We start from the raw sequence: 22,753 nt of genomic DNA, 5'->3' as shown, positions 1-22,753 counted from the left end.
GCTGGGTTCTGGTTCTGTGCGCTTGTTCTGTATTATTGTTGCTATCGTAGGCTTATTTCGCTGCTCTACGCGAAATTCACATCTACACCTGCTACTGGTGAATTGTACTATAACTACGTGCTATTTACACTCTTTGGCTTTTAAGCTTTTGATTGATAAATGGGCGCAAATCAAAGGAAATCGCTTGCCGAATTTATCTTGTTGCTAGGCGCACAGTTGTTGCTGCTGTTGCTGTTCTTGTTGTTGTTGCTGCTGCTGCTGCTGCTCCTGTTGTTGTTGTTGCTGCCGCTGCTACACTTGGAACATTTCTGCCTTTGCTTTGTTGTTGCCCAGCTCATATTTTCACCCGTTTGTTGCCAGAGGTTTAGACTTTTGTTTGGCTAAGTGCTGCTGCTGCCTTTTCCGTATCAGCTGTTACCAGAATGCTGATGAACTAGTCGCTCCGCAAAAGTTATACTGTTTTATTTTCGCTTAGCCATCCGTTTCTTATGTAATGCCAAATTCATAGACAGGCTGCTAAATTGGCTCCGAATAGCGGGTTTGCTTAGCTGACAAGCGACTGATTAGCGCACTGCAAGTAATAGTCAAGCACGTGTGGCAATGGAAATTAAGTAACAAGTTTTCTACGCGAGGGCAGGCGGACAAATGCGAACAGCAAGCTCTTGAAGAAAAAACTGAAATGTATCTCGGCGGCTCGTTCATTCATTGTCATCGGTTGGTGATGTACAAAATTTTCAATAGTATCGTTCAAAAAATCGATTACTTAAGTCCCCTTTACACTGGTGACCATTTTTCTATAACACAATTGATTAAAAAAATAAATGTTAAATGTATTTTAATCTCCAAATAACGAATGTAGCCTTATATTATATGACAGCTTGATATAGTCATCCAAATCATGGGACTTTAATAAGTTTTTTATTTGTAAACATATATTTTAAACATATATTTCCTAAAATGTAACAAAATATGTTAGATTTACCAGTATAGTATTACTAAAAGTAATGTCTGTCTCAATAATAATAATAATTTATTTTATTTGGCAAGATAAGCCTATAAATATATTTTGTTTAAGCAATATATTAACAAAGAGGCTAAAAGGTGGCATAGCGGGCTTAGTGGGGTGCGTAACTTAGCTAAGTAAAAAAGTGTAATGGTTGGGATGATAACTAACTAACTCAGGTGTCTTGAAAGAGTGGCAACGCTCTTCAGAGCGACAGGATAAATAACGGAATTTGAAAGCCAAGTTTAAATATTTTTAAAATGTAATGTCAATATTATTTATCATAATTTCTTAAATAGAAACGCGTACCCCCTTGAAAAAATGATTTTGTTTTATTTTCTTTATTTTTAGGTAAAACTTTTTAGTGTTAACAATTGGCCTTTACTGAAGTTAAGCTTTTGCTTCCGTTTAATCTCCTTAGGCTGATTTAAACTTATAGTATTTAAATTAAAAAACAACAATTTGCTTAATTGTTTTATTCTTGATTGAATCTCTGTTGGTATGTTATTATTTCTACTGAAGCAAAGTGCAGTTAATTACAAATTTCCTGGATCGAAGATTCTATATTTAGATGCACCTTCATCGTTACCCATTCTTAAAAGTTTCTTAATCACCGTGACAGTTTCCTTGAAAGCGGCCAATACAACTAATTCCCATGCATAGGCATTCACCGATCTATTGAATATTCGATGAGTGGTCATGCAATCGAGGCACTGGCACCCGTTAATTACTAAATAAACCATGCTTGCCCACAAACGAGCATCGACAACTGTAATTTGCCTTCGATATTCCAATTAAATTGTGTAAACAATTTGGCATAAGCCAGAGGTCCTTAATTACAGGCGGCGGGACGGGCAGGGATACAGGTAGACAACAGTGCGGCAAAGGATTCGAGTAGAAGGGGTAAAATGACACAATTACGGGCTGGAGTAGCCAACCGTCGTAACCGAAGAAAGGCCGCAAATTGAGTGGGGGCGTGGCCATTGTTGGGTAAACATCGGACAGCTATGGCCACAGCTCCGAGTGCCAGTGGCAGTGCCCGTGTTCTGCGGTCACGGGAACACATGTTCGCCTTCACATCCCGTCGAATGCCATGAAATTTTAATTTTCATTAGTCGAACGATATAATTTAGAGACCGCAGACTGCGAGCAATTCGTGGTACTTAGTTGCAGCTACTTTTGTATCTCATTATACGTCTCGATAGAGCTTTAATTATTTTCGTTTTGTGCTGTGTGCGCATTTCATTGGCGCGGCTATGCCAGCAATTCGCAACAATTTGTCAGTAAATAATTTCGAATTGTTCTCTGTCTGCGGGCAATCAAAAAAATCTAAAAAACGCGCTCGCTCAAACGAAAGAGAGTGCAGAGATACTTTTGTTTCTGTATCTTCTGCTGGCTGCTTGCTGCACATGGGACTGGGGATTGGGGATTCCGGATTGGGAACTGCGGACTGCGGACTGAGGATTGGGGATGAGGAATGGGACTGGATGTCAACAGTGCTCTGATTTATTTGAGCGCATTCAACGCTTCGTTGCATTTCGTTAATTTGCCCGTTTTCCGCTGCCAGAAGAGCTGCAGCCCAGAAATATTTACCCACACACTATGAGAGTCGCCGCCCATCCTTGGTAAACTGCCAAAATACTAAGGAAAACCCAAGTGCTTTCATCATAATCAGAAAACCAAAATTATCAACGAGCCGCATAATTATATTGTAATTTATGCAGTTGTCGAATTGGTTAAAATGTTTGCAATGTTCGCTGCTCGTAAAAGATTTCAAACACCCAGACGTGACCAATGCCAATTTGTGCTCCAATCAATGGACGCCTCGTCTTTTATGGCCAAAAATTTGGTCAATTACGATCAATTAAGCCATACATATGCAAATTATTGCCACCTGCTGATGCGGTGTGAAAAACGTTGGGCATATCAATTATGCGGGCTTTGAGGGCGGATATGAAAACGCCCACAGCGGATGTAGCAAAATAATAGACCCATCTTCTGTTTGGGGAAAGCTCAAGTCTCAACGCCCAACATTCCTAAATTTTGTGGACTTGTTAAAGCTAAACATTGTTTAAAAACTATTTCCTTTTACATAGATATCGACTATACTTGTAATATTAAATTTATTTATTAAATTTATTTATCTGGATCGACTTTTAAAGAATTAATATGTTAATTTTGTTATAGTATATGTTAAACGAAACCTATTTTCATGAATTTTTCTATTGACTACTGAACTGAAAAATCAACTATAAAAAATTACAAACTGAAAAGATTTAAAATGTTGTGTAAATTAAGAAGGGTCTCTTAATTGATAAAGCTAACATCATGCTTTACATTTCTCCTAATTTATGGTAAGTAAAAAGATGAAATTAAAACCCTACCCCCAGAAAGCCTTCCTGATTAGCTCCTCATCCCAATATATGCACCCGAATGGGCGATATATATATATATTTACCGCAGATATGTAACTAAATTGCAGATACAAATCGGTGAGCACACTCGAGTGTCTGCTAATGATGCCCGACAGTCACACCCACTGGCCACTGATGTTTGAATTTAAATTGGTCACTAATACGCCTCGCGAGAACCCCATCCTCCGCCGCTGCGCCGCCGGAGAAGCCCCATTCCGGAAAGGAGCTAACGATGACGGCGCATTAATGGCAGGGCGGGCTCTTCAGCAGTCCGGCGATGTCTGATTACCGAGCGATTCGAGCAGAACGCAATTACGGAGCAGGAGAGTGTTGCAGCGTGTCCGGGAGTGGGTGGCTCTGGGTGACTCTGGGTGGTGGTGGGGCAGCTCCATTGCCGGAAACTGGTTCGCTGTCCGCACCACCCGGCAATTAGCCGCCAGCCAATGGGGTTCGCCCGTCAGAAAGAGACACCCGCTGTTTGTCATGCGCCATATTGGAAAGTGGGAGGAGCCAAGAAGTAAGTGGTGGTTTCAGAATATCGACTTGGGTGCCATGGTACGCGTACGTGATGTCTGCTGCAGTTTGTCAGTTGCTCGCCGATCTCTGAACGGTTCACTGCGTCGTGTCTGGCCCGCAAAGAAAGCCCTGTAAAAAAAAATATTTATTAATTCTTCATTGGTAAAGTCACCCAAACGAGAGGGCAAAATGGAACGGCCGGCCCTGCTGCAGAATGGAGAGCTGGGCAACATGGATGCTTCCACAACCAGACTGGTCAGCAAGCCCTTTCCCAAGCCCTTCTCGATCGAGAGTCTGATTGCCCAGCAAACACCTGCCAATACGGCGCCACCGTCGCCGCCCGAGGAGCGGGATCAGGAACAGGAGCCGGAGCACAAGCAGGAACAGGAGCTGAGTGCCCGCGCCATGGTGGCCAGCTCCGCCCTGGGACTCACCCAGTTCCCGCTGTATAATCCCTGGCTGCACGGCTACTTTGCCCAGAACCACGAGAGATTAACGCATTTAATTACCGGCGGCTGCTACCTGCCCTCCAATCCGCCAGCCAGTCATCCTGCTCCGCAGCAGCCGCCACCACCACCACCACCACCACCACCGCCCACACATGCCTTGGAGAAGCAGCTTCCGCCCACCTTGCCGCATCCGCTGGATACGCGATTCCTGCCTTTCAACCACGCCGCCGCCGCCGCCGGAGTGGCACCCACGGATCTCAGCTACCGCCGATTGGCCGAGCTGATGAACCAGGACTACGTGCACAGCCTGAGTGTCCACGCTCGACTGCAGCACATGGCCGCCGCCGGCCGGATCCAGGACCAGAAGCCATCGAACCCAGCTTTGGTGCAACACCAGGAACCGTCGCCGCCGCAGGCCCACTCCTCGCCAGCAAAGTCCGGCAGCCACAGTCCCGTGGAGCCAACGCTGGATGTGGGCATGGACGAGGACTTCGAGTGCAGCGGCGACTCCTGCAGCGACATCAGTCTGACCATGTCTCCCAGGAACTACAACGGAGAGATGGACAAGAGCCGCAATGGAGGTGGGTACAAAAGAACAATCCTGATTTTGGGGTAGGGATGGCATTTGGGGACACGTTTGAATAAAGAGATCTCGAGATAGAACTGGGGCTTGGAACTATAATCAACAGAATTCACAAAACTTTTTAAAAATGATAGAAAACAAAAAATGAATTGATTTTTACACGAACTAATAGCATTAAAGTTTGATATCAATTATTTAATGTTTGTGGACATTAAACATGTTAGGAACAATTACTTAAATGCTTATGGAAATTGAGTAATTATTATCTTCATTGTGATCGTTTTTTTTATCATTCAATAGCTGTCAAATTAATAATTCTTAGCAAGATCCTGTTCTATACTTCGTTTTAGTTATAGGGACAAGGGTCCTGTAAGTTTCGGCAGCCCTAAAACGCTATAGATGACAGACCCATTTCATGATTTTTTAAAGGTATTTTGTAAACAGAAATTGCAGGCTATAATTACTGATCAATCAATCAACATTCAACATATACTTCAGTTATATCTTATTCAAACTTAGAAATGTTATTGTTATTATTTTTTGGATTTAATAAACCAATTTTGTTAGGGCTTTCTCAATAATAGCTCCAAATAAAATTATTCATTATTTTCAAAGGAAAGATTGGTAAAATGGATTGCTTTTAAATTAAATTAAATTAAATTACTATGATTTCCAAGGAAATATAATCAGTTATTTATATTTCCTTTTATTTTTAAATTTAAGTATTTTAAAGATTTGTGCAAAAAATTATTGTTTTAATATTTCAGTCCTTTAAAATTGATGAGTGGATTAACCAGTTGTTAAAAAATCAGTTAAAACATACATATTTGGAAGTAGACAAAAAATATCATATTGTGACCCGTTTTAAACAGTAAAATAAAACCTAAGAAACAGAATATAATCTATAAATTAACTCTTCTTAGAAAAAGGTTTTGAAAAACTCTCTATTTTAAAACCACAACAATTTGCTTAGAAAGTTTAGAACTGAACCTTTTAGCTTCCTGCCCCTTTAACGGTCTGTCCAGTTTTCTGGGGTCTCATTTTGTCGAGTGTTAGTGTCACGGTAATTAAAATTGAAGCTGCCACGTCATAATCAAAATTAGCATAGAATGCATTAAGACCCAATGTTTGGTGTCAATCAAAGCAGTGAAAAGTTTTCACAACTCCCGACGACGGGCTCCAGAGGCGAGACTCGACCACAATGGAAGCCCTGCGCTGCTGGAGTGCTGACGTTTTGACAAACGTAACGATTTAGTTTGGTCATTCGAATGGAATGGAAGTGTACGACTCCCAGCCACCGCACGACATCAACATCAACATCACCATCAACATCATCATAATCATCCGTGGCCTCCTGCTGCTAAACAAAGTATGTCTGTCTGCAAACTGAGCCATCCAAACCGTGCCATAATCAATTTGCCAGCAGAGCTGTAAAAAGCGCAACAAATTCCCCGACTAATATATTCATAACTGGGCGATAAGCAGAGTGGGTGTGTGGTTGTGGGTGTGGGTGGGTTAAGGCAGTTGTTACAAGGGGGTGCTTTTACTTATGTGGGTGCTGTCATGGAAAAAGGGGATCAAAAGCGCAGATAAATCAGTGACAGCGGGCACTTTTGAAGCGTGTAAGTGTTAAAAAACCGCTTAACCGTGTACTCAAAATTAACAGGATTTGGATGGGGTAGATTATTTATCTGGCTGGCAGTGGAGTGTCACCCTCGTTTGCGTCTTTATCCTCCTTCAATGGGGCATTCAGCTTTCACGCTCAACTTCTGTCCACCCAAAACAAACAGATTAAGTTTCGAGTATTCCTGATGACTTCCCATCCTGCCATCTCTTCGGGGGCGATGGTAGCCTTCAGACACATGTATCCAGTTATAAATAAATATGTTTGCCACAAGTTATGGCACGGACCATTTGCGCCAGAAGTCCGAACTCGTTAGGGCCCCATTAATGGGTCTCTCGAAGTGAGTGTCTTGAGCCCGAGGAGAATCAGTCAGGATGTGGGCAGGACCGGGGAAACATTATTTAACGCAATCTGTTAGATCGACTCCGAAGTGAGGCACTAAACGACACATAAGATGTTGAGGAGTCTAAGAAAGAATTTCTGTATCCCGCTTCAAAAATATTTAACTTATTTCGTAGATTTTTTAAGAGTTGAAGGTCATAAACATAAAGGACATTTTAAAGGAATTTGTGAATTAAAATCTCAAATGAATGACGCTATCGTTGTTATGTGCATTAACTTAAAGGCAATTTTTAATGAATTTTGGTTTATTTTAAAATATTTAAAATATTAACAGTTTTTTATATGACAACTCTATTAAAAAGTGAAAGATATAAATATCATAGCTAAATAAAAGGTTTAGCTTAAGAAATTAACATCAAGTAGATATTCTGAAGATAATGAAAGTAAATACATAGAATTATGTTTATTAATTCATAATATTTATACAAGGTTTTTTGTTTATACGAAGGTATATAGCATCACTTAATTATTAAGTATTTGGCTTAAATCTTAAAGGTGTTTCTTTCTGAACTCCCAAGTTATAAAACACTCTATATTAAGGACCGATTTTCTGTTGTTATTAAATCAATTAAAATAGTTTTTCATGTAAAAATCTTGACTAATTTCAGCCTACACCAACTCGGATAGCGAGGATTGCAGTGATGACGAAGGTGCTCATTCTCGGCACGAAGGTGGCGGCATGGGCGGCAAGGATTCGCAGGGCAACGGCTCCAGCTCCAGCTCCAAATCCCGTCGCCGTCGCACAGCCTTCACCTCGGAACAGTTGCTGGAACTCGAGCGGGAGTTCCATGCCAAGAAGTATCTAAGTCTCACGGAGCGCAGTCAAATAGCCACCAGTCTAAAGTTGAGCGAAGTTCAGGTGGGTTCGATTGCAAAGCTAAGGAAATCATTTGACTCATGTTATAACTCATTCAATAGGTTAAAATCTGGTTTCAAAACCGCCGAGCCAAGTGGAAAAGGGTCAAGGCCGGACTCACCTCCCACGGATTGGGTCGCAACGGGAGCACCAGTGGCACCAAGATCGTGGTGCCCATCCCAGTGCACGTGAACCGGTTCGCCGTGCGGTCCCAGCACCAGCAGCTGGAGAAGATGTGCCTCAGCGGACCGAAGCCGGATCTGCGCAAGAAGATCTCGGCGGAGGCGATCGGGGGGTTCGAGAAGTTCAGCGGCGCCACCAACGCCCCACCGCCAGTGGGCGTCGGTCTGGGAGTGGCCACGCCCCTCTCCCTGGCCAGGAGCATCTATTGATGGAGTTGGCCCCTGAATCTGTGCGAGTGTAAATACCTAAGGAGGCAGTTCGGCTGCAAATGGAGTTGTCTTTTTGTAAATAAACAAACGAAAAATCAAATTTAAACGAAAAAGTCCTTTTTTAATTTTCACAGACATAAATGGATATGATTTTATTCTAAATGACTGAAAGAACGCCATTGTAAAATTAATTAAGTAAAGTATTAAACTATTTGTTGTGTAAGGCATCATTGGAATTTCTTTAAGACAACACATTGAATTCCAAAGAAGGACTATATAAATCACAATCAAAATCTGATATAAAGTTATAGACCCATATTGACAATATATCCTTTGTGCAACTGACCACATGAAAGGACATATATCCTGCTGGCCTAAAAACACGCCCAGCCGGGAGCCGGAAGTCGAAAGTCGAATGGCACCAGGAGCCACTTAAGGGACCCCGGGCACAAATCTCGCCTCGATGTCAATTGGAACAATTAAACTGCCAATTTGTGCGATTTAGCACGGCCCGAAGTGGCCGTTTGGAGTGTCGAAAATCGAAAGTCGAGCGTTGCAACTCGAGTTCGGATCGATTTATCTGTGACTAATTTTTGTAATTTAACGCACCAAATTGTCACGAAATAAGAGGCAGGGAATAGTGTCCTGCGAGCAAAAGAGAGAGAGAGAGAGAAAGAGAGAGAGAGGGCCAGCAATCACTCCAGGTGTCTCACGTGTCACGCCTCTTCATCCTGAATCCTGAATCCAGGATCCAGGATACTTCCCTCATGACTTATTAGCATCAGCATCTCCCTCCCATTGTGTGAGTTTTTAATTGCATTACCGACTTATTGGCTGCCTCCTGACTTTTGTTTGTCCTAACTCCCCTGCTCGCCCCTCTCCGCTCTCCCATGGCAAATGCCTAATTGTGCCTGGCTGAAAGGGCAAAAACAAAAAAGAAAAAAAAACAGGAGGAAAACCACCCCAGGGAAAGGGAATCGAACTGGGAACATAGCACCCTCGTGTATCGTCGTTCGCAGCTTTATGTTGGGACACGCCTCCAAGCATGAGTTTATATTATTGCAACACTTTGCAGGCAATTTGCTGCCGGCTGCGGGATTGCTGAGTGATGTTCTTTTCGAATCCAGAATCGGAAGCTGAAAGTCAAGAGATGGTAGCTGACTTTGCTGCAGGATCGGGGTTCGGCTAGGTTGGCTCAGGGAGTGAGCTACAATCGTAAGGGTTTAGTTGATTTGGAAGGCTAATAAGAGAAAATCATTAATAAATATATTACCTTTCGAATATTTGTAATGTAAATGTTTAAAATTCCTTAAACAACTATATTCCTGGCTTAAGAATTATGTTAGATCTTACAGACAACATTCTTGCTTAATTGAGTAAAACTGATGATTTAAAATAAATATTTTTGACTTTAATTGGTTTACTCTTTCTTCAGAACTAGCTACTTTATTTATTCCAGTTCTAAAGCGATATATTTATTTTATATTATTTTCGACAATTTATTTTATTTATTTGTTTTATATATTCATTTTCTCTGCCATTAAACACCAGCTGCCAAAGAAATTATTTAGTGCAAAATTGTATACACAATTTTCCTATAGAGCACTACGTAGTCGTTGCAGCCGGCTCATCATATCCTCATCAGGAATAGCATCAGCCAACCTCTGATTGCTTCTGTGTAGTTTCATGTATAGTACTTTTCGCCTTGTGACGAAGCTGGCCTTTGTTGTAAATTATATTGCCATTAATTACGCGCGGATTTATGTCGCCCAGAGCAGTTAAGCAACCGTAAGGCAGCACGTTAAAAATCACTTTAAAATCATTAAAAAATGGAAGAAAGTCCGCCGCAAGGGTAGAGATACAAATACAAATCCGGATCCTGTGAGCCGCAAAAGGGGGTCATAGTTGAATGCAGGGACTCTAAACGAACGGCCATAAATCAAGGCAGAAATGCGCGCTGTCATAATTTGTCATAGGGCCGGGGCACGCCCACTTTTGGAAAATATGAAAATATACACATGTGGCGGAGGAGAGAAGTTCTCCGTTTTTCGCTTGGTTTGCGGCAAGTTTGTTGCCATGGATGGCCATCGTCGGACTACGCAGGCCTTCAAAGGCACCGAGGACGACTCATTAAAGTGCACTTGTCAACGGGATTGGAAAGGGGTATGGGCATGGAAATGTCTCCATGAATTAACTGCCCATGAATTGACTGCCCCTCATCGACAATCAGCGGCAATCAGCGATGTAAACGGCTTGTAAACAAAGGGGGGGAATTGCAGGGGATATCCAGGGAGTGGGAGGGGAACTACTGGCATTGCCATGCGATCTGTCAGTCCCAGTACCCCTTCCCCCTCCCCCCAAGACGGACGATCGGGCACGGGCACCCATTGCTACTCCGTCGGTTGAAATTCCGCCGAAGACAGAGTCGAACAAAAAATCAAAACGAAAATGCACTCACGCACCTGAATCCCTAATCAGCGGCCTGCGATGACGATCCGTCAGAGCGGACGAGCGGACGGACGGACAGGCGGCAGCTACCGGCGGCAATGCATTTGGTTATTCGCTTTTGGGAACGGGGCAGGTCAAATGGATAGCAGGTGGGGTATATTGGCAGGTAAGGCATGTGGTGACAATTGATATATTGTTATATTTTTAAAAATAAAAATGTTTTCATTAATAGAAATGAGACATGACAATTTAAACTCTTGTTATAATACTTAATACTTAATAATTAGTAAAGGGCCCAAATTTAAGAAAAGTCTTTTTCACGGTCATCTAGGGTATTTACAAATTTGCTTTGCCTGTCTTTCTTTCTTTTTCCGCTACTGTATGTGTAACTTAATTATTCTAATTTGTAATCTTAAATTTAAATAACATTATAAGACAATAACACATATATTTACCTTTTTTTAATAAAAAATTTAGTGGAACTTATTTGAGACTAAGTTTTTTCCTTTTTAAATCTTACCTACCATGAGGGCGAGAACATGTTACTCATATTTTCTTAATGTCAAGGTATTATATTTACTAATAACTAATTTCACTTTAAACACATTGATTAATTTATTCAACCTTGTGGGCTGTTATTCAATTTTGAATTATTAAATAAATATTTCGAAGAAATTATTTTTAAAACACCTCAGTTTTTAGATGGCTTTTAAGTAGATTCGCTGATATCTTTTAATTGTTTCGGTTGGTTTTAAATTACTTTTCTAGTAAAACTTAAATTTAATGTTCTATTAATGTTTATACTTGCAGGGTATTTTAGTAAACAAACCCCTGTCGCTTTACTCTGCACTCTCATTGGTTTTCCTTTTTGTTTGGTGAATTAATTAATTACCATTTTATGATTTTATTAATTTCCAAAACCGAAACATAAAGCATGCAAGCGGCGGCCGTTCTGGCTGTCGCCCCATCCCACTGCCCCGCCCCGCACCAATGCCCACCCCCTGCCAATCCATTGACCAGTGTCGCCGTTTTCTGTCCACCAATGTCCATCGCCATCCGTCCGTATTCCAATTCCCATGGCTTATGGGCACGTACCGGTGAGCTCGTAATAATAATGAATGTAAATTGCCGCAATGAACGATTTAATGTCTTAATTCTTTATTTATACTGCATTTTCATATATGTCGCTGCGGTCACGCCCCCACTGTTCGCAACGGCCAGTGGGGGCGGTAGTTATTCAAACAATTCGATAATTACTATTACTATATGCAGCGGGCAACAAACAAAGTGCCGACCGCATGAATAATGCAATAAAGATAAAATAGAATAATGCATTTCGAAAATATTATGAAAATGCATATTTAAATTGATCAATTTTCAAAAGACTTTTCGCGGCTATTTTCTGGTCACGAAGGAAGCCGTTTGTCAAAATGTGTCCAACGTTTTCGTGCCAGCCAATTAAATATTAATATATTACATCCATCTATCCCCCTCCCCAGAAAGCTAAACGATTCGAGGGAAAATATTAGAAACGGGTGTCCAATTGTCTGAGATTTGGTCAACGCGTCGGCACCTCTGAGGATTTCTAGGGGGTTTTGGGTTTTGGTGTTTGGGATTGATCGAATCTGTTGGGAATGTTGAGAAAGGAAGTACCCACTGAAGAAAGGATGGGGGCTATATAAATAAATTGAAAGTTCTTAAAATTATTTCTTTGGCAATAGACATCCTTAAAAGTTTGTTTATATCTTGGAATTTATTTTAAAATTCTTATATAAAATATTCATTTATTATTCATCAATGACAAACAGGATGTGGTATTCCTCCCTTATAGCCAGTTCCGATATCTTCTGGTTACCGATCCCACCCACAACTTCTCTCCGTTTATCTCTTGCATAATTTGGCACAGCGATCCGGCATTAATCAAAGAACCCAGCTCTGCCAACCCACAATCACTTCCGCTCTGTGGTAGACCACATAAGACCAAGAATCAAGATTAGGGAACACCATAAACCATAATAAACCAAATTGTGGCGTGTGCACGTACAAAATTCAAGAACGAATTTCTGGGTGGCCCAACTAGAGATCATTTAGAATGAGTTACGAGGCCAGAATTCGGCTATTCCTACGTGTCCTGCAGATAGGGACACATTTATAGGGCCCGTAAAACTCAGGGACACACGTGCAGATAATTGTTAAGAGATTGGATCAGATAGGATCTTAGCTGCTGTTTTGGGTAATTGATATTCCTGTCCATCGATTGTCGCAAAGGGAATGGGGAAGAACTCCCGCTGAGCCACTTCGATTCAGTAATCTGACCTCCTGATTTTCCGGCCAGTGGGGTAAAAAACGGCGGACGCAATTTATGCCACAGCATCCGGATAGGTTACACCCACTATTTCCCCAGTCCATTGCGAATTCATGAGCTGGCGAAATAAAACGGCAAATCCAATGAAGGCAGAATAATAAAAAAAAGCAAAGATGTTGCTCGCAAAAAGAGCAAATCATCGTCATATGAACACGACAATGGGGAGCCATCGACCAGGCTCATGCCACGCCCCCAAAAAGGGGACCTGGAAGACCCGTGTCAGTCTGTCTGGACTCGCTCCAGTTCCGCCCACCGACTTCCGGGCCGCAAAGTGCGGAGTCTGGGCTTTTTTGTGGCCATAATTCCGGCGAGGAGTGGGTTTCTCCATCCGTAATTACAAACCACCCACTCACAAACCATGACCGTAAGCGTAAAAAACGAAGCGAAAATGTGATGACGTAGTTAGAGTGTTTGCGAGCCACCAGCGAATTGTTTGGCAACGCCCACCGCTCGGTGGGTGGTCAAATCTTGCGGTAATCATCGACGCGCCAGGGAATCCGGCCTCCGGACTATGGACTCCGGACGCCGGAACCGATGCTAAGTGCTGCCAGCAATCTGTAGTTTTGGACAGCAGCCAACCAATAAACATAAAAAACTAATTTAATAAAGCGTCCATGTGCGAATGTTCCGAAGTTTCAAAGCAGCGGAAATAAATTATATATATATTGTATAGATTAAAGAACACATAAGCATTTCTCTAACTTGATCTAGATTTTGATTAGCAAATACAATTTACAAATATCATTTAAGGCGTAAGTCTTCTAATTTATACTATTTTAAAAATTATTTTTAACAAAACATAAGTTTTGAATTAAGAAAAATTAGTCTTACAATGGATATATGTCATCTTGCAATATTCAGTACTATTATAGAGACAATTTTCTATTAGGCTTAGTTGCTAATGCCGCGCATTTATCATTAAGTAAATAAAATTCCATCTAAAAACGTTGAGTAAGACTGCTATAACACAAGAGTCTAGAAAATTTCACTACACATTCACTCTTAATGACTAATCTTAAAAGTAGCCTCTAACATGCACCTAAAGATCTAGTAAAATAGCCTTACACATGGCCCACAATTAGATTTGACTATGCTCGCTTGCAGAAATGGCCAATATAGCTACAAAAATGTTCACAGCATATCACAACATTGCAGAAGATAGAATTGCCCAAAGAAGGGACCTACAAACGCTGCACACAGCGCCTCACAAACTTGGCCTTGTGGTGGCACATGAAGCGCAGCAGGCAGATGACTAGCAGCAGACTGACTCCATATCCCACCACTAGAACAGCCCGTTTCCTTCGCCTCCAGCGCTGATAGTCCCGCCAGGATGCGTACCGGTTACGAAATTGAGGCGGCAGCTCAAACTTGCTACGCCGCGGAAAGAAGGACAGGTAAAAGTCCTCGAGCAGGTGGCGCACCATCTCGTTGTCTTCGCTCCTATTGGCATCCAGATTGTCGTTGATGCAGTTGAATTTACGCGGATTTCGACGCATTCGATCCAGGGACTCCACCACCTCCGTCAGATTCGAGGTGAGCATCATGAAATTGCTGTGCGAGACTCTCTTGGGACCGACGTGGAACTTATACTTGGGTCGTACTGCAAAGTTAGCCGCCAAAGCTTCGGCCAGCAGTGGACATCGCACTACCAAATCCCTGGTGATAGTGGGCTATTAAAAAAAGCAGTAAAAGTTATTAGAATTCAGTTAGATGCATCCACAGTTACTAACCAAATTGGAGTCCTCATATCGCTCGTACACCAGCGTGGAGTGTTCAACTGTGTCAACTTTAAAATTCAGACCCAGATTCCTCGTGCAGTTCTGAATCACATCCTCGAAGTATCGCATGGCCGACCAGTCGAGAGGTGGCGGATAGATGCGTGTGAGGAAGGTGCGCACCTCCCGATCCGACCAGGTTGCGGAGCCGTCCGTGTCGAACTCATCGAAGATCTCCTCCACACCCATTACCTGCGTTTCGCTCATGAGGAAGGAGTAATAAGCGAAGGCGTACTGCAGATCTGTAGGCGAACGAAAGCGCTGAAGGGCAGTGTTGACCACCTGCTGGCGGAATCGTCGTTGCATGGCCTCTACAATATCCTTGTCGAGCAGGAAGCCCACATGCGCCAGGACATGGCGTGCCTTGAAGCCATAGGCTCGGTTCAGCAGCATATTGGTGGCAATCAGCGAATGGGAATAGATGTCGGTGGAGGACTTGAAGTCCTCCTTGTGCAGCCCGTGGCGTTGGGTTGTCGGTGGCTCCGAGCTGCTTGCCTCCATTTCGGGATTCAGCGACATGAGTTTGGCCCGGTTAAAGCGCTCCACAATGCGACGGAGTTCCTTGAGCGTGGACACATTGCGGTGACGCATTACATCCTTGAAGTTAGCAGAGCTGCGCCTAAACAGCTTTTGTAGACCCATGTGTGGAAAGCGGTGGACTGGCGTTTGTGGAACAGCAGCAGTTTCCACGTCGATCACTTCCTGGCTTTGTGGCACGACGTGGGCACCGTCCGCTGCCCCAGTTTCGCTACAATCTCCGCCATCAAACTGGCAGGCATCGATGTTGCAGTGCCGATCGCAGGCTCCGTCGCCTATGTAGGTCCAGGGGCAGTCCAGGGCGCAATCGGGCACCATCCAGGCCTGGTACACACGCACACCCTCGGCCTCCGTATACAGATCCTCCGGATACAGCGGTGCGCCCAGGAATATGTCGTCGTTGAGGTAGAGAAACCTCTTGGACAGCTTTGGTATGCGGTGCAGGAATGTCTCGATGGCCGAGCTGGAGAAGGTGGGAAGCTGCGCGGGATCGGGTGCCAGCACTTCGTGGGGCACCACTGTGACCCTTTCGTAGCTAAGATCCAGCCAATTGGGAATCTGTCCATTGGTGACTATGTACACATGCCTGATCCAACTGGCGTGCTTCTCCAGCGATCTCAGGGAGTAGCGCAGCTCATTCTTGTCATCAAACCGCGAGGGATCGTATTTGGGATCAAACCGCAAGATGGCCTCAATAAAGTTGGGGTCCGAGCCATTGACCCAGGTGTACACTGCATCGATGGCGCTGCAGGAGCTGCTGGACTCGCCGGTTTTGCCCTCATCGGCTGAAGAGAGATAGTTGGCAGTTAGCCAAATCACCAGGCAGAGTCCTCCAATCACTGGTAAAAGGTAAAATATGAAATTAGTTGAGTAACAGCAAGGACAGTGGGCAAAACTCACCCATGAGGAACTGCAGCTTCCTGCGCGACTGCAGTCGCAATTGTTCTATGGCACGCCGCATCCTTCGCGGCCAGCGGCGGCGCAGGCGCATCCTCAAGTCCTTAAATGGCACATTTCATACATTATTGCCGCAGTAAAATCATAACAAAAACTTTGTTTTTCGTCGGGACAGTGTGACCGCAGCACGACTGTGAGTAAATACCACAGTAGCTTTATTTATGGCCTTTTGACATCGCATTGACGGTTTCATTCGTTGACTGATTCATTGAAGTTCTGAAAGAGACAACTATACATGGATTACATGAACTTTTTTTTTTGATAACAAGTCCAATTTCTTGTTATTTATTTATCAATGCAATGTTTATCTCTACATGCTAATAATATTTCTCTAACCTAATTTAATCGCAAAAAGCTGTCTTATTGCTCGTAGTTACATAAATACGTATAGTTTCAAATAGCTCCAACAAAAAAGTCCAACAATGTAATGTCATAACACCGTTATAAGTTTATGGACATCGGATTGGCTTATGTACACGCTAAGTTTGTTTATCAGAGACTTCAACCATTTTTTATTTATATGTGGTATATACAAGTGAGCATTAAATAGTTTTAAATAGTTTATTTATATTTCTATTGGTAAAAATATTCTGGGTAATACTTATTAAAAGAAAATAATATTTTACTTTTGTTGTTAGTATTTATTTAAACTTTTTTAGTATCAAATTTGTGGTATGTTTTGACAACCCTGCGGTCAGCTGGTGCGCATCACATGACCGTCATAAGGTTTTTTTCTCACTGGAATAGGCGACGTCGTGCAAGGCAAAGCGAAAATTTTCACCACCATTTTTCGTTTGTAGTTTCATTTCACTTTTCGGTTGGTTTCTTGTGCCTCTTGTGTTCTCTCTTTGGTTCTTAACTTATGTGTTTTGGTTTTCCCTTTGTTTTTGTGACACCTCCGAAGTAAGCGAATCCAGCGAGATGTTGTGGAAATCGCTGATTGCGTTGTGCGTCATTGGGGCTGCCTTGGCGGAGCAAACGCCCGTCTTTTTGTGGGGAGCCAACAGGTGGGTTTTTGTCGCCCTTTGCGACTCCACCAGTTGCACATGTAACTACTATAAGCCCCTTAATGTTTTATCAGTGTGGCGAAGCCCTCGCTGAAGACGGTGCCCCAGGCGGAGTTTGCCGAGCAGTTGGCTACGTTGCTGAAAGATCACATGGTTGTGGCCTTCGAGGAAAATGGCGTAAGTATAGCAACTTACTGAGATATGTATGTAACTCGACCTTGAATGCAACATGCTCTCCCAAAATGCAGCTGAGCAACAAGGACTTCCTGTGCTCCAACTCCCAGTCGCAGTCCTGCTACGCCCAGCTGCAAGGAGTGAGCCCCAAGACCTACTACACCAGCGTGGAGAATCCCTCGGAGGCACTGCGTTCGGTGGCCGCCAAGCGGGAGCACAACAGCATCGATGCCAGTGGCAAGCTGGTCACCCCGGCCAAGTGCTCCGTGGGCACGGCCCTGTTCGTGAGCTTCGAGGATGCCGTCGAGAGCAGGGAGGATGTTTTGGAGGCACATGGTGGGTCATGCGGCAAACAGCAAACAGGCAATGTGACACACTTATTTAACTATGCTATTATCCACATTCAGACGCCGCCATCGCCGCTATCAGCAAGCAGTTCGAGTGCAAGGTGGCTTATCTGTACCTGGCCGCCCCATCCACCGCCCCAGTGGTGCAGCGTCGCAACCGCCGTGAGACGGCCGCCACCAAAGGCGGCTTTATATGGTACTCGACCAACCAGTTTCAGATCTTCTACACCGCAATCCACTACAACGGCAAATCCGTCGACGTTACCGGCATGGCGGTCACCAACTCCACCACCCCCCTCACCAAGTTCTCCGTTGAACTGGCCACTTCCGAAGCCAGCAAGAAGATCACCTTTGACATTCTTTATGATGGCGGCTATTTTAGTATGAGCAACCTGGCCTACGACGGCAGCAAATTCCGCACCGGCGACGTGAACGCCCCCGTTACGTTCTCCTTCTCGTGCGGTAACCTCACCCTCGACTCGATTCCCGTGGACAACATGTACAACACCCTGAGCTTCAGCTCCCTGCAGCTGCAGGCTCCCTTCGATGGCACCTACAAGAACAACTTCGCCTTCGGCGACTCCTGGGATTGCGTGGGCTTTGTGACGCCCGGCATCCTGATGGGACTGTTCGTGGTCGCCCTGCTGCTGATCATCATGTTCGTCGGCGTCTGCTGGATGATGGACATCAACACGATGGACCGCTTCGACGATCCCAAGGGCAAGACGATCACCATCAACACCGCCGCCGAGTAATCGGCCAACTTCATTGGTTCACAACCTTTTTGATTGTTTAATTCGCACTCAATATTCATTCCTTTATTCCTTCAGTCTCTATCCACATGTATTTGTAAACGAAACAATACTTAATATCGTAACCACATAACACATAACCGGGAAATTAGTCCTCACAATTTGTATCGTATCTGTAATTTTCGCCGTCAAGGATCAGTTGACGTTCAGCATCAACGCGTTAATGGTTCTTGCCGCCGAAAATTGTCTGAGGTTTTGCTTGCAACGACTTGGCATCCAGTATTTCATTTAGCATAGCCCATAAATGTCGTAAATCGAAGGAATTCTAAAGAGACGCACATGTGTGTGTGTGTGTACAAATGCGTGTGTGTGTGTGCCAATGGGCAGTAAATCTAATCTTGAATATATCTAAGTGTTTTATAGTTTCTTGTTTGGCGCAAATATGCGAGACTAATTTATGCCTCTGTATGATAGTTTGTCATTTGTGCAACCCTCCTGTTCGCAGGCCCAACGAAAATAAAGTTTTTTTCAATTGTGTTACAAATGAAAAGTTTTTACTGACCACAAGCTGAGGATTGAATGCTCTTTTTGGAGTCTAAATTCTCAAGACCCAATAAAAATATAAATAATATATATTCTGTTAACAAAAACTTGACATTGCAAAACCTATTTAACTTTGACCAGATCACTGAAAATATAAATGAAAACATGTTTTCCAAATAGTTTTTGCTGTCATAAATGTTTTTAAAATTTTATGGAAAAAACTTATCTTAACTCTTATCGTGTTCAATAACTTTTAGTTGGATTTTGTTTAAAAAACATGTACTTGGATCACAATGATAACAATTTTATTAAATTTACTTACTACTGTAGTCAATAAGACCCATTTATTGACCGGTATCCAAATTGTTGATAACAACTTTTTGTGCAGCTTGTTTTGGGAACAATTTCAATTGAATTCACTGGTCTTGTAGGGCGCAAAAAGTCATGGAAACAAATCAAAAGTTTAATGAAAATTTATTGGGCTGCAATGGCGGGGCTATCGAGAGATACTTCGCTGTTCGGTTGAAACTCAAAGCTGAAACTTTTCAACTGCAACTAAAGGAAACCCATTTCCTTGGCTCTTATTAAATTGCTTAGCTGGAGTGGCAAAAAACAGTGTTTATGACATTTTAATCTCTTGTTTATCCGCTTGACTTTTCCACTTGCCTGCGAGTGCACAGAAAGGGGAAAGCGGAAAGCGGCAGCTGCAGTCGCCTCCGTCTGGTCAAGGCGTGCGTAAAATAAACTCTCCGGCAGACAGCGCAAAAAAGTATGCTACGGCCGGAGCACCAAAGTCCCCGGTTGGGTATACGGTTGTCCGGGTACACGAGTGTGCGAGTGTACGGGCGGGTGGATGTGTTCTCTGAGCCAAGAGGACACAGTTGACTGCTCAGCAAGTGGCTGGCGGGCGCTTAACGTTTTTGTTGCATTAGAAACAGGTCAGTGCGTCATGCACACAAATGAGCATATGACCCAACTGGAGCGCAGTGCCGCCGCGTCCAAAAAACTTGTGCCAAGTGGGGTCCTGGGAGCCGGTGACGGAGCCTGCAATCCCATAGCAGTGGGTCAATCCGGGGTACGAGGAAACAGTAATTATGCATAAGTCAACACGCGGCATTCGTAATGAACTCCACTCAAAGCGGAACGAGCACTTTGCGGACTCGCAGCCATGGCTATGGCGCAAAAGTTCGCAAAGTTTTTGGCAGCCGAAAATGTCGCCAACTTGCCAGATGCCGAAAGTTTTTCGGCCAGCCTCAAAGCAGCCAAGTCCTCTAAGCTATGCGCTTGGTTATATGTATGCCATGTGGAAGTTTCAACGGATGTGGTCAAAATTACAGCACCCATGGGGTGAGCAATTTTCTCAATCTATCACATCTTCTTGAAAGTTTAAGATTGTAAGAACAATTAAGATTGCACCTAAATGAGTAATCAAGCTTTAAGTTTATAAAGGATTTTCACATTTTTCATTTACTGAATTGATACAGAATGAAGTGTACTAACAAAAATTACCATTTAGGGCTCAAGATCCTTTTTTTAGTTTTAAAACCTCTTAACAAAATAAAAAATGTGCATTTATAAGAAGGGCATTCAAAATAAAAGAACAAATTGTTAAAAATAGTTTGCCTATAAAAATATCTTATATATTTTTAATGCACTTCTTAATTAAAGAATCATTAAATTTCGTTTAATTCTTGAACAGAATTCAATAAATATTTTTTATTTGATAAAATAAATATTTTTTTCTAAATTTAAACAAAGTTTTGTTTTTTAAACTTTCTAAAGTGCTTTTGTAAAATCCCCGCTAACTAAAAAGTACTTTGCTTCTAAATTTTTTATTTGAACTATTTTTTTGAACCCGTCTGTGTGAGCTTATATGCAAGTGGGGCTCCTAACCCTGCCAAACCGTCGGACCTTCCTGCTGGGAGAACCCCTGGGGCTAGAGTGTCGCTTGCTCCTCGCCTGCAGCCACATCGCAGGCCGTAATGAACCCAGCGGTCTACAAATTGCAGCATTAGGCAGGCACAAACAGAAATGGCAAATGGGAATGTGGAGGGGATTGTGAAGGGAAAAGGGTGGGGAAACTTCCGAGTCCAAGTGCTCGAACACATGTCCTGCTCGTCTGCCAGGAGAAGGACGACGGCCGGGACGACCAGTAAATGCACCCAATGCAGTTTGAAAACTTTGGGCCCGTTTGCTGTCATTAAGCCGAGCCACAGTGCGAATCATTAGGCACTGAATCCGGAGGCGGAGGAGGAGCTGCGATGTGGAAGCTGGGCTCTGGGATCTGGGAGCTTAAGCCAAAGCCAAAAACAATAAAATCGCTGCCGGGCTCGAGCGGCTTGAGCCAAAGTTAATGATGGCATTTGTGCAGGCCGGGAGTTTTCATCACCCATCTGCCACCCACTTCTGGTACTTATCTCCACTAAGTGGACGTCGACTGGCTTTGTAGGTTGCTGGGCATGATTAACTAATAAGTACGCCCTCTCCTCAAAGGAGACTCTAAGCAGTACGCGCTAATGAAGTCATTTGTGACGCTGCTTTGAATAGGATTTCAGGTTAGCAAGGTTCGTGTATCTCAACGCAGCTTAACCAGCTAAGTCTTTGGCTTCAATAACTCAAATCATAATTATATCATCAACATATAAGCTACAAATTGTCAGTTACACCATAACCTTATGCTTAAGTTTAAACAAATGAAGATCACCTGTTAATTAAATTCAATTGATACCTTATGAACCAATTTAAAGAGTTAAGCTTGTTATTTTAATTTTATTTTATATTTTATAACAAACATTAAAAGGTTTTCATTACCTAAGAAGACTAAAGAAAAACGTGCCCTACAAACTAAGAGGGTTTCCTTTTGTCAATACCCTAGAATTTTCCCGCTTGATTATCGACTGTAAGCCGTAACTGATTGGATTGATTTTCCGACCAGTTTTAGTTTCAGTTTTCTGGCAAATTTTCTTTGGCCCAACCCCACAGACCACCCATTAACCTTTAAACCGACAAATCACTCTGAAATTCCGAACCAGTTGACCTCAAATTAAGCTCAATCGAGTTGTGTGGAGGATTCGGTAGGACAGATAGAAAATGTAGATTTCTTAACCCAAAAAGCTTACAAGCTGGCCAATGTACAGTGGTCAGTGGGTGGGCGGACAGACATTAATTAGTTGTCATTTTTAACAATTGAGCGTGACGAGGGAAACGAGAAACGTTGGCAAACACCGAACTTCTGTGTTTTTTTGTTGACTCCCTCAGTGGGCGATGGAAATTAACTGGGAATACACCCTTCTCCCAAAAGATAAGGGCTGAGTTTCTCAGTTTCAGTACGAGTTTAACCAAAAGCCGTGACAATTGACAAATGATGTTGGCGCCGTGTGACGTGTGACAGATAAGTGCCGAAAAAGGTTTACAACTTTTGTCGACTGCCATTTATTATTGATGTCCTGATGTCCGTGTCCGGATGCTGAAGTCCCGGCAAGTTAAAGCCGCTGCTCCAGCGGACCGGCAATTAGGCAACAGCCCAGCCATAATGGCATGCAAAAGGATCAAAGCGCATAAAGCAGTGCCGACCAGACTGCCAGCACTGACCCAACTTAAGAGCTCAAA

The 22,753-nt window shown here is 43.1% G+C and overlaps 4 protein-coding genes across 5 annotated transcripts; 2 read left to right on the top strand and 2 right to left on the bottom strand.

Annotated features, from left to right (window-relative positions):
• Window positions 1-170: 170 nt before the first annotated feature.
• On the bottom strand, window positions 171-687 carry LOC121466845 (putative uncharacterized protein DDB_G0292342). Its single transcript, XM_041707445.1, has one exon. It carries the CDS (start codon window positions 336-338, stop codon window positions 171-173), a length of 168 nt encoding a protein of 55 aa, XP_041563379.1. The 5' UTR covers window positions 339-687.
• A 3,159-nt stretch (window positions 688-3,846) lies between these two features.
• On the top strand, window positions 3,847-8,331 carry LOC108143328 (homeobox protein unplugged). Of its 2 annotated transcripts, XM_041707403.1 has the most exons (4): window positions 3,847-3,934; window positions 4,102-4,963; window positions 7,600-7,850; window positions 7,910-8,331. In XM_041707403.1, the coding sequence occupies exons 2-4, from the start codon at window positions 4,123-4,125 to the stop codon at window positions 8,237-8,239; spliced, it is 1,422 nt and encodes a 473-aa protein (XP_041563337.1). In that variant the 5' UTR covers window positions 3,847-3,934; window positions 4,102-4,122; the 3' UTR covers window positions 8,240-8,331. The 2 variants fall into 2 exon arrangements, with proteins under 2 accessions (XP_041563337.1, XP_017123137.1); XM_017267648.2 differs by lacking the exon at window positions 3,847-3,934 and having other exon boundaries at window positions 4,028-4,963; window positions 7,910-8,330.
• Window positions 8,332-13,669: 5,338 nt separating this feature from the next.
• Window positions 13,670-16,440, bottom strand: LOC108143596 (N-acetylglucosamine-1-phosphotransferase subunits alpha/beta). The gene is made up of 3 exons (XM_041707612.1): window positions 16,265-16,440; window positions 14,783-16,203; window positions 13,670-14,722 (listed from the first exon to the last, which is right to left on the bottom strand). The coding sequence occupies exons 1-3, from the start codon at window positions 16,353-16,355 to the stop codon at window positions 14,234-14,236; spliced, it is 2,001 nt and encodes a 666-aa protein (XP_041563546.1). The 5' UTR covers window positions 16,356-16,440; the 3' UTR covers window positions 13,670-14,233.
• Window positions 16,441-17,007: 567 nt separating this feature from the next.
• Window positions 17,008-19,145, top strand: LOC108143591 (V-type proton ATPase subunit S1). The gene is made up of 5 exons (XM_017268112.2): window positions 17,008-17,138; window positions 17,226-17,328; window positions 17,403-17,505; window positions 17,577-17,838; window positions 17,910-19,145. The coding sequence occupies exons 2-5, from the start codon at window positions 17,243-17,245 to the stop codon at window positions 18,602-18,604; spliced, it is 1,146 nt and encodes a 381-aa protein (XP_017123601.1). The 5' UTR covers window positions 17,008-17,138; window positions 17,226-17,242; the 3' UTR covers window positions 18,605-19,145.
• Window positions 19,146-22,753: the final 3,608 nt, after the last annotated feature.

This window comes from Drosophila elegans, unplaced genomic scaffold (genome assembly GCF_018152505.1).
Source record: "Drosophila elegans isolate 14027-0461.03 unplaced genomic scaffold, ASM1815250v1 contig_183, whole genome shotgun sequence".
Lineage (NCBI taxonomy): Eukaryota > Metazoa > Arthropoda > Insecta > Diptera > Drosophilidae > Drosophila > Drosophila elegans.
The sequence above is the reverse complement of the archived record's forward strand: the minus strand, read 5'-3'. Positions and strand labels throughout refer to the sequence as shown.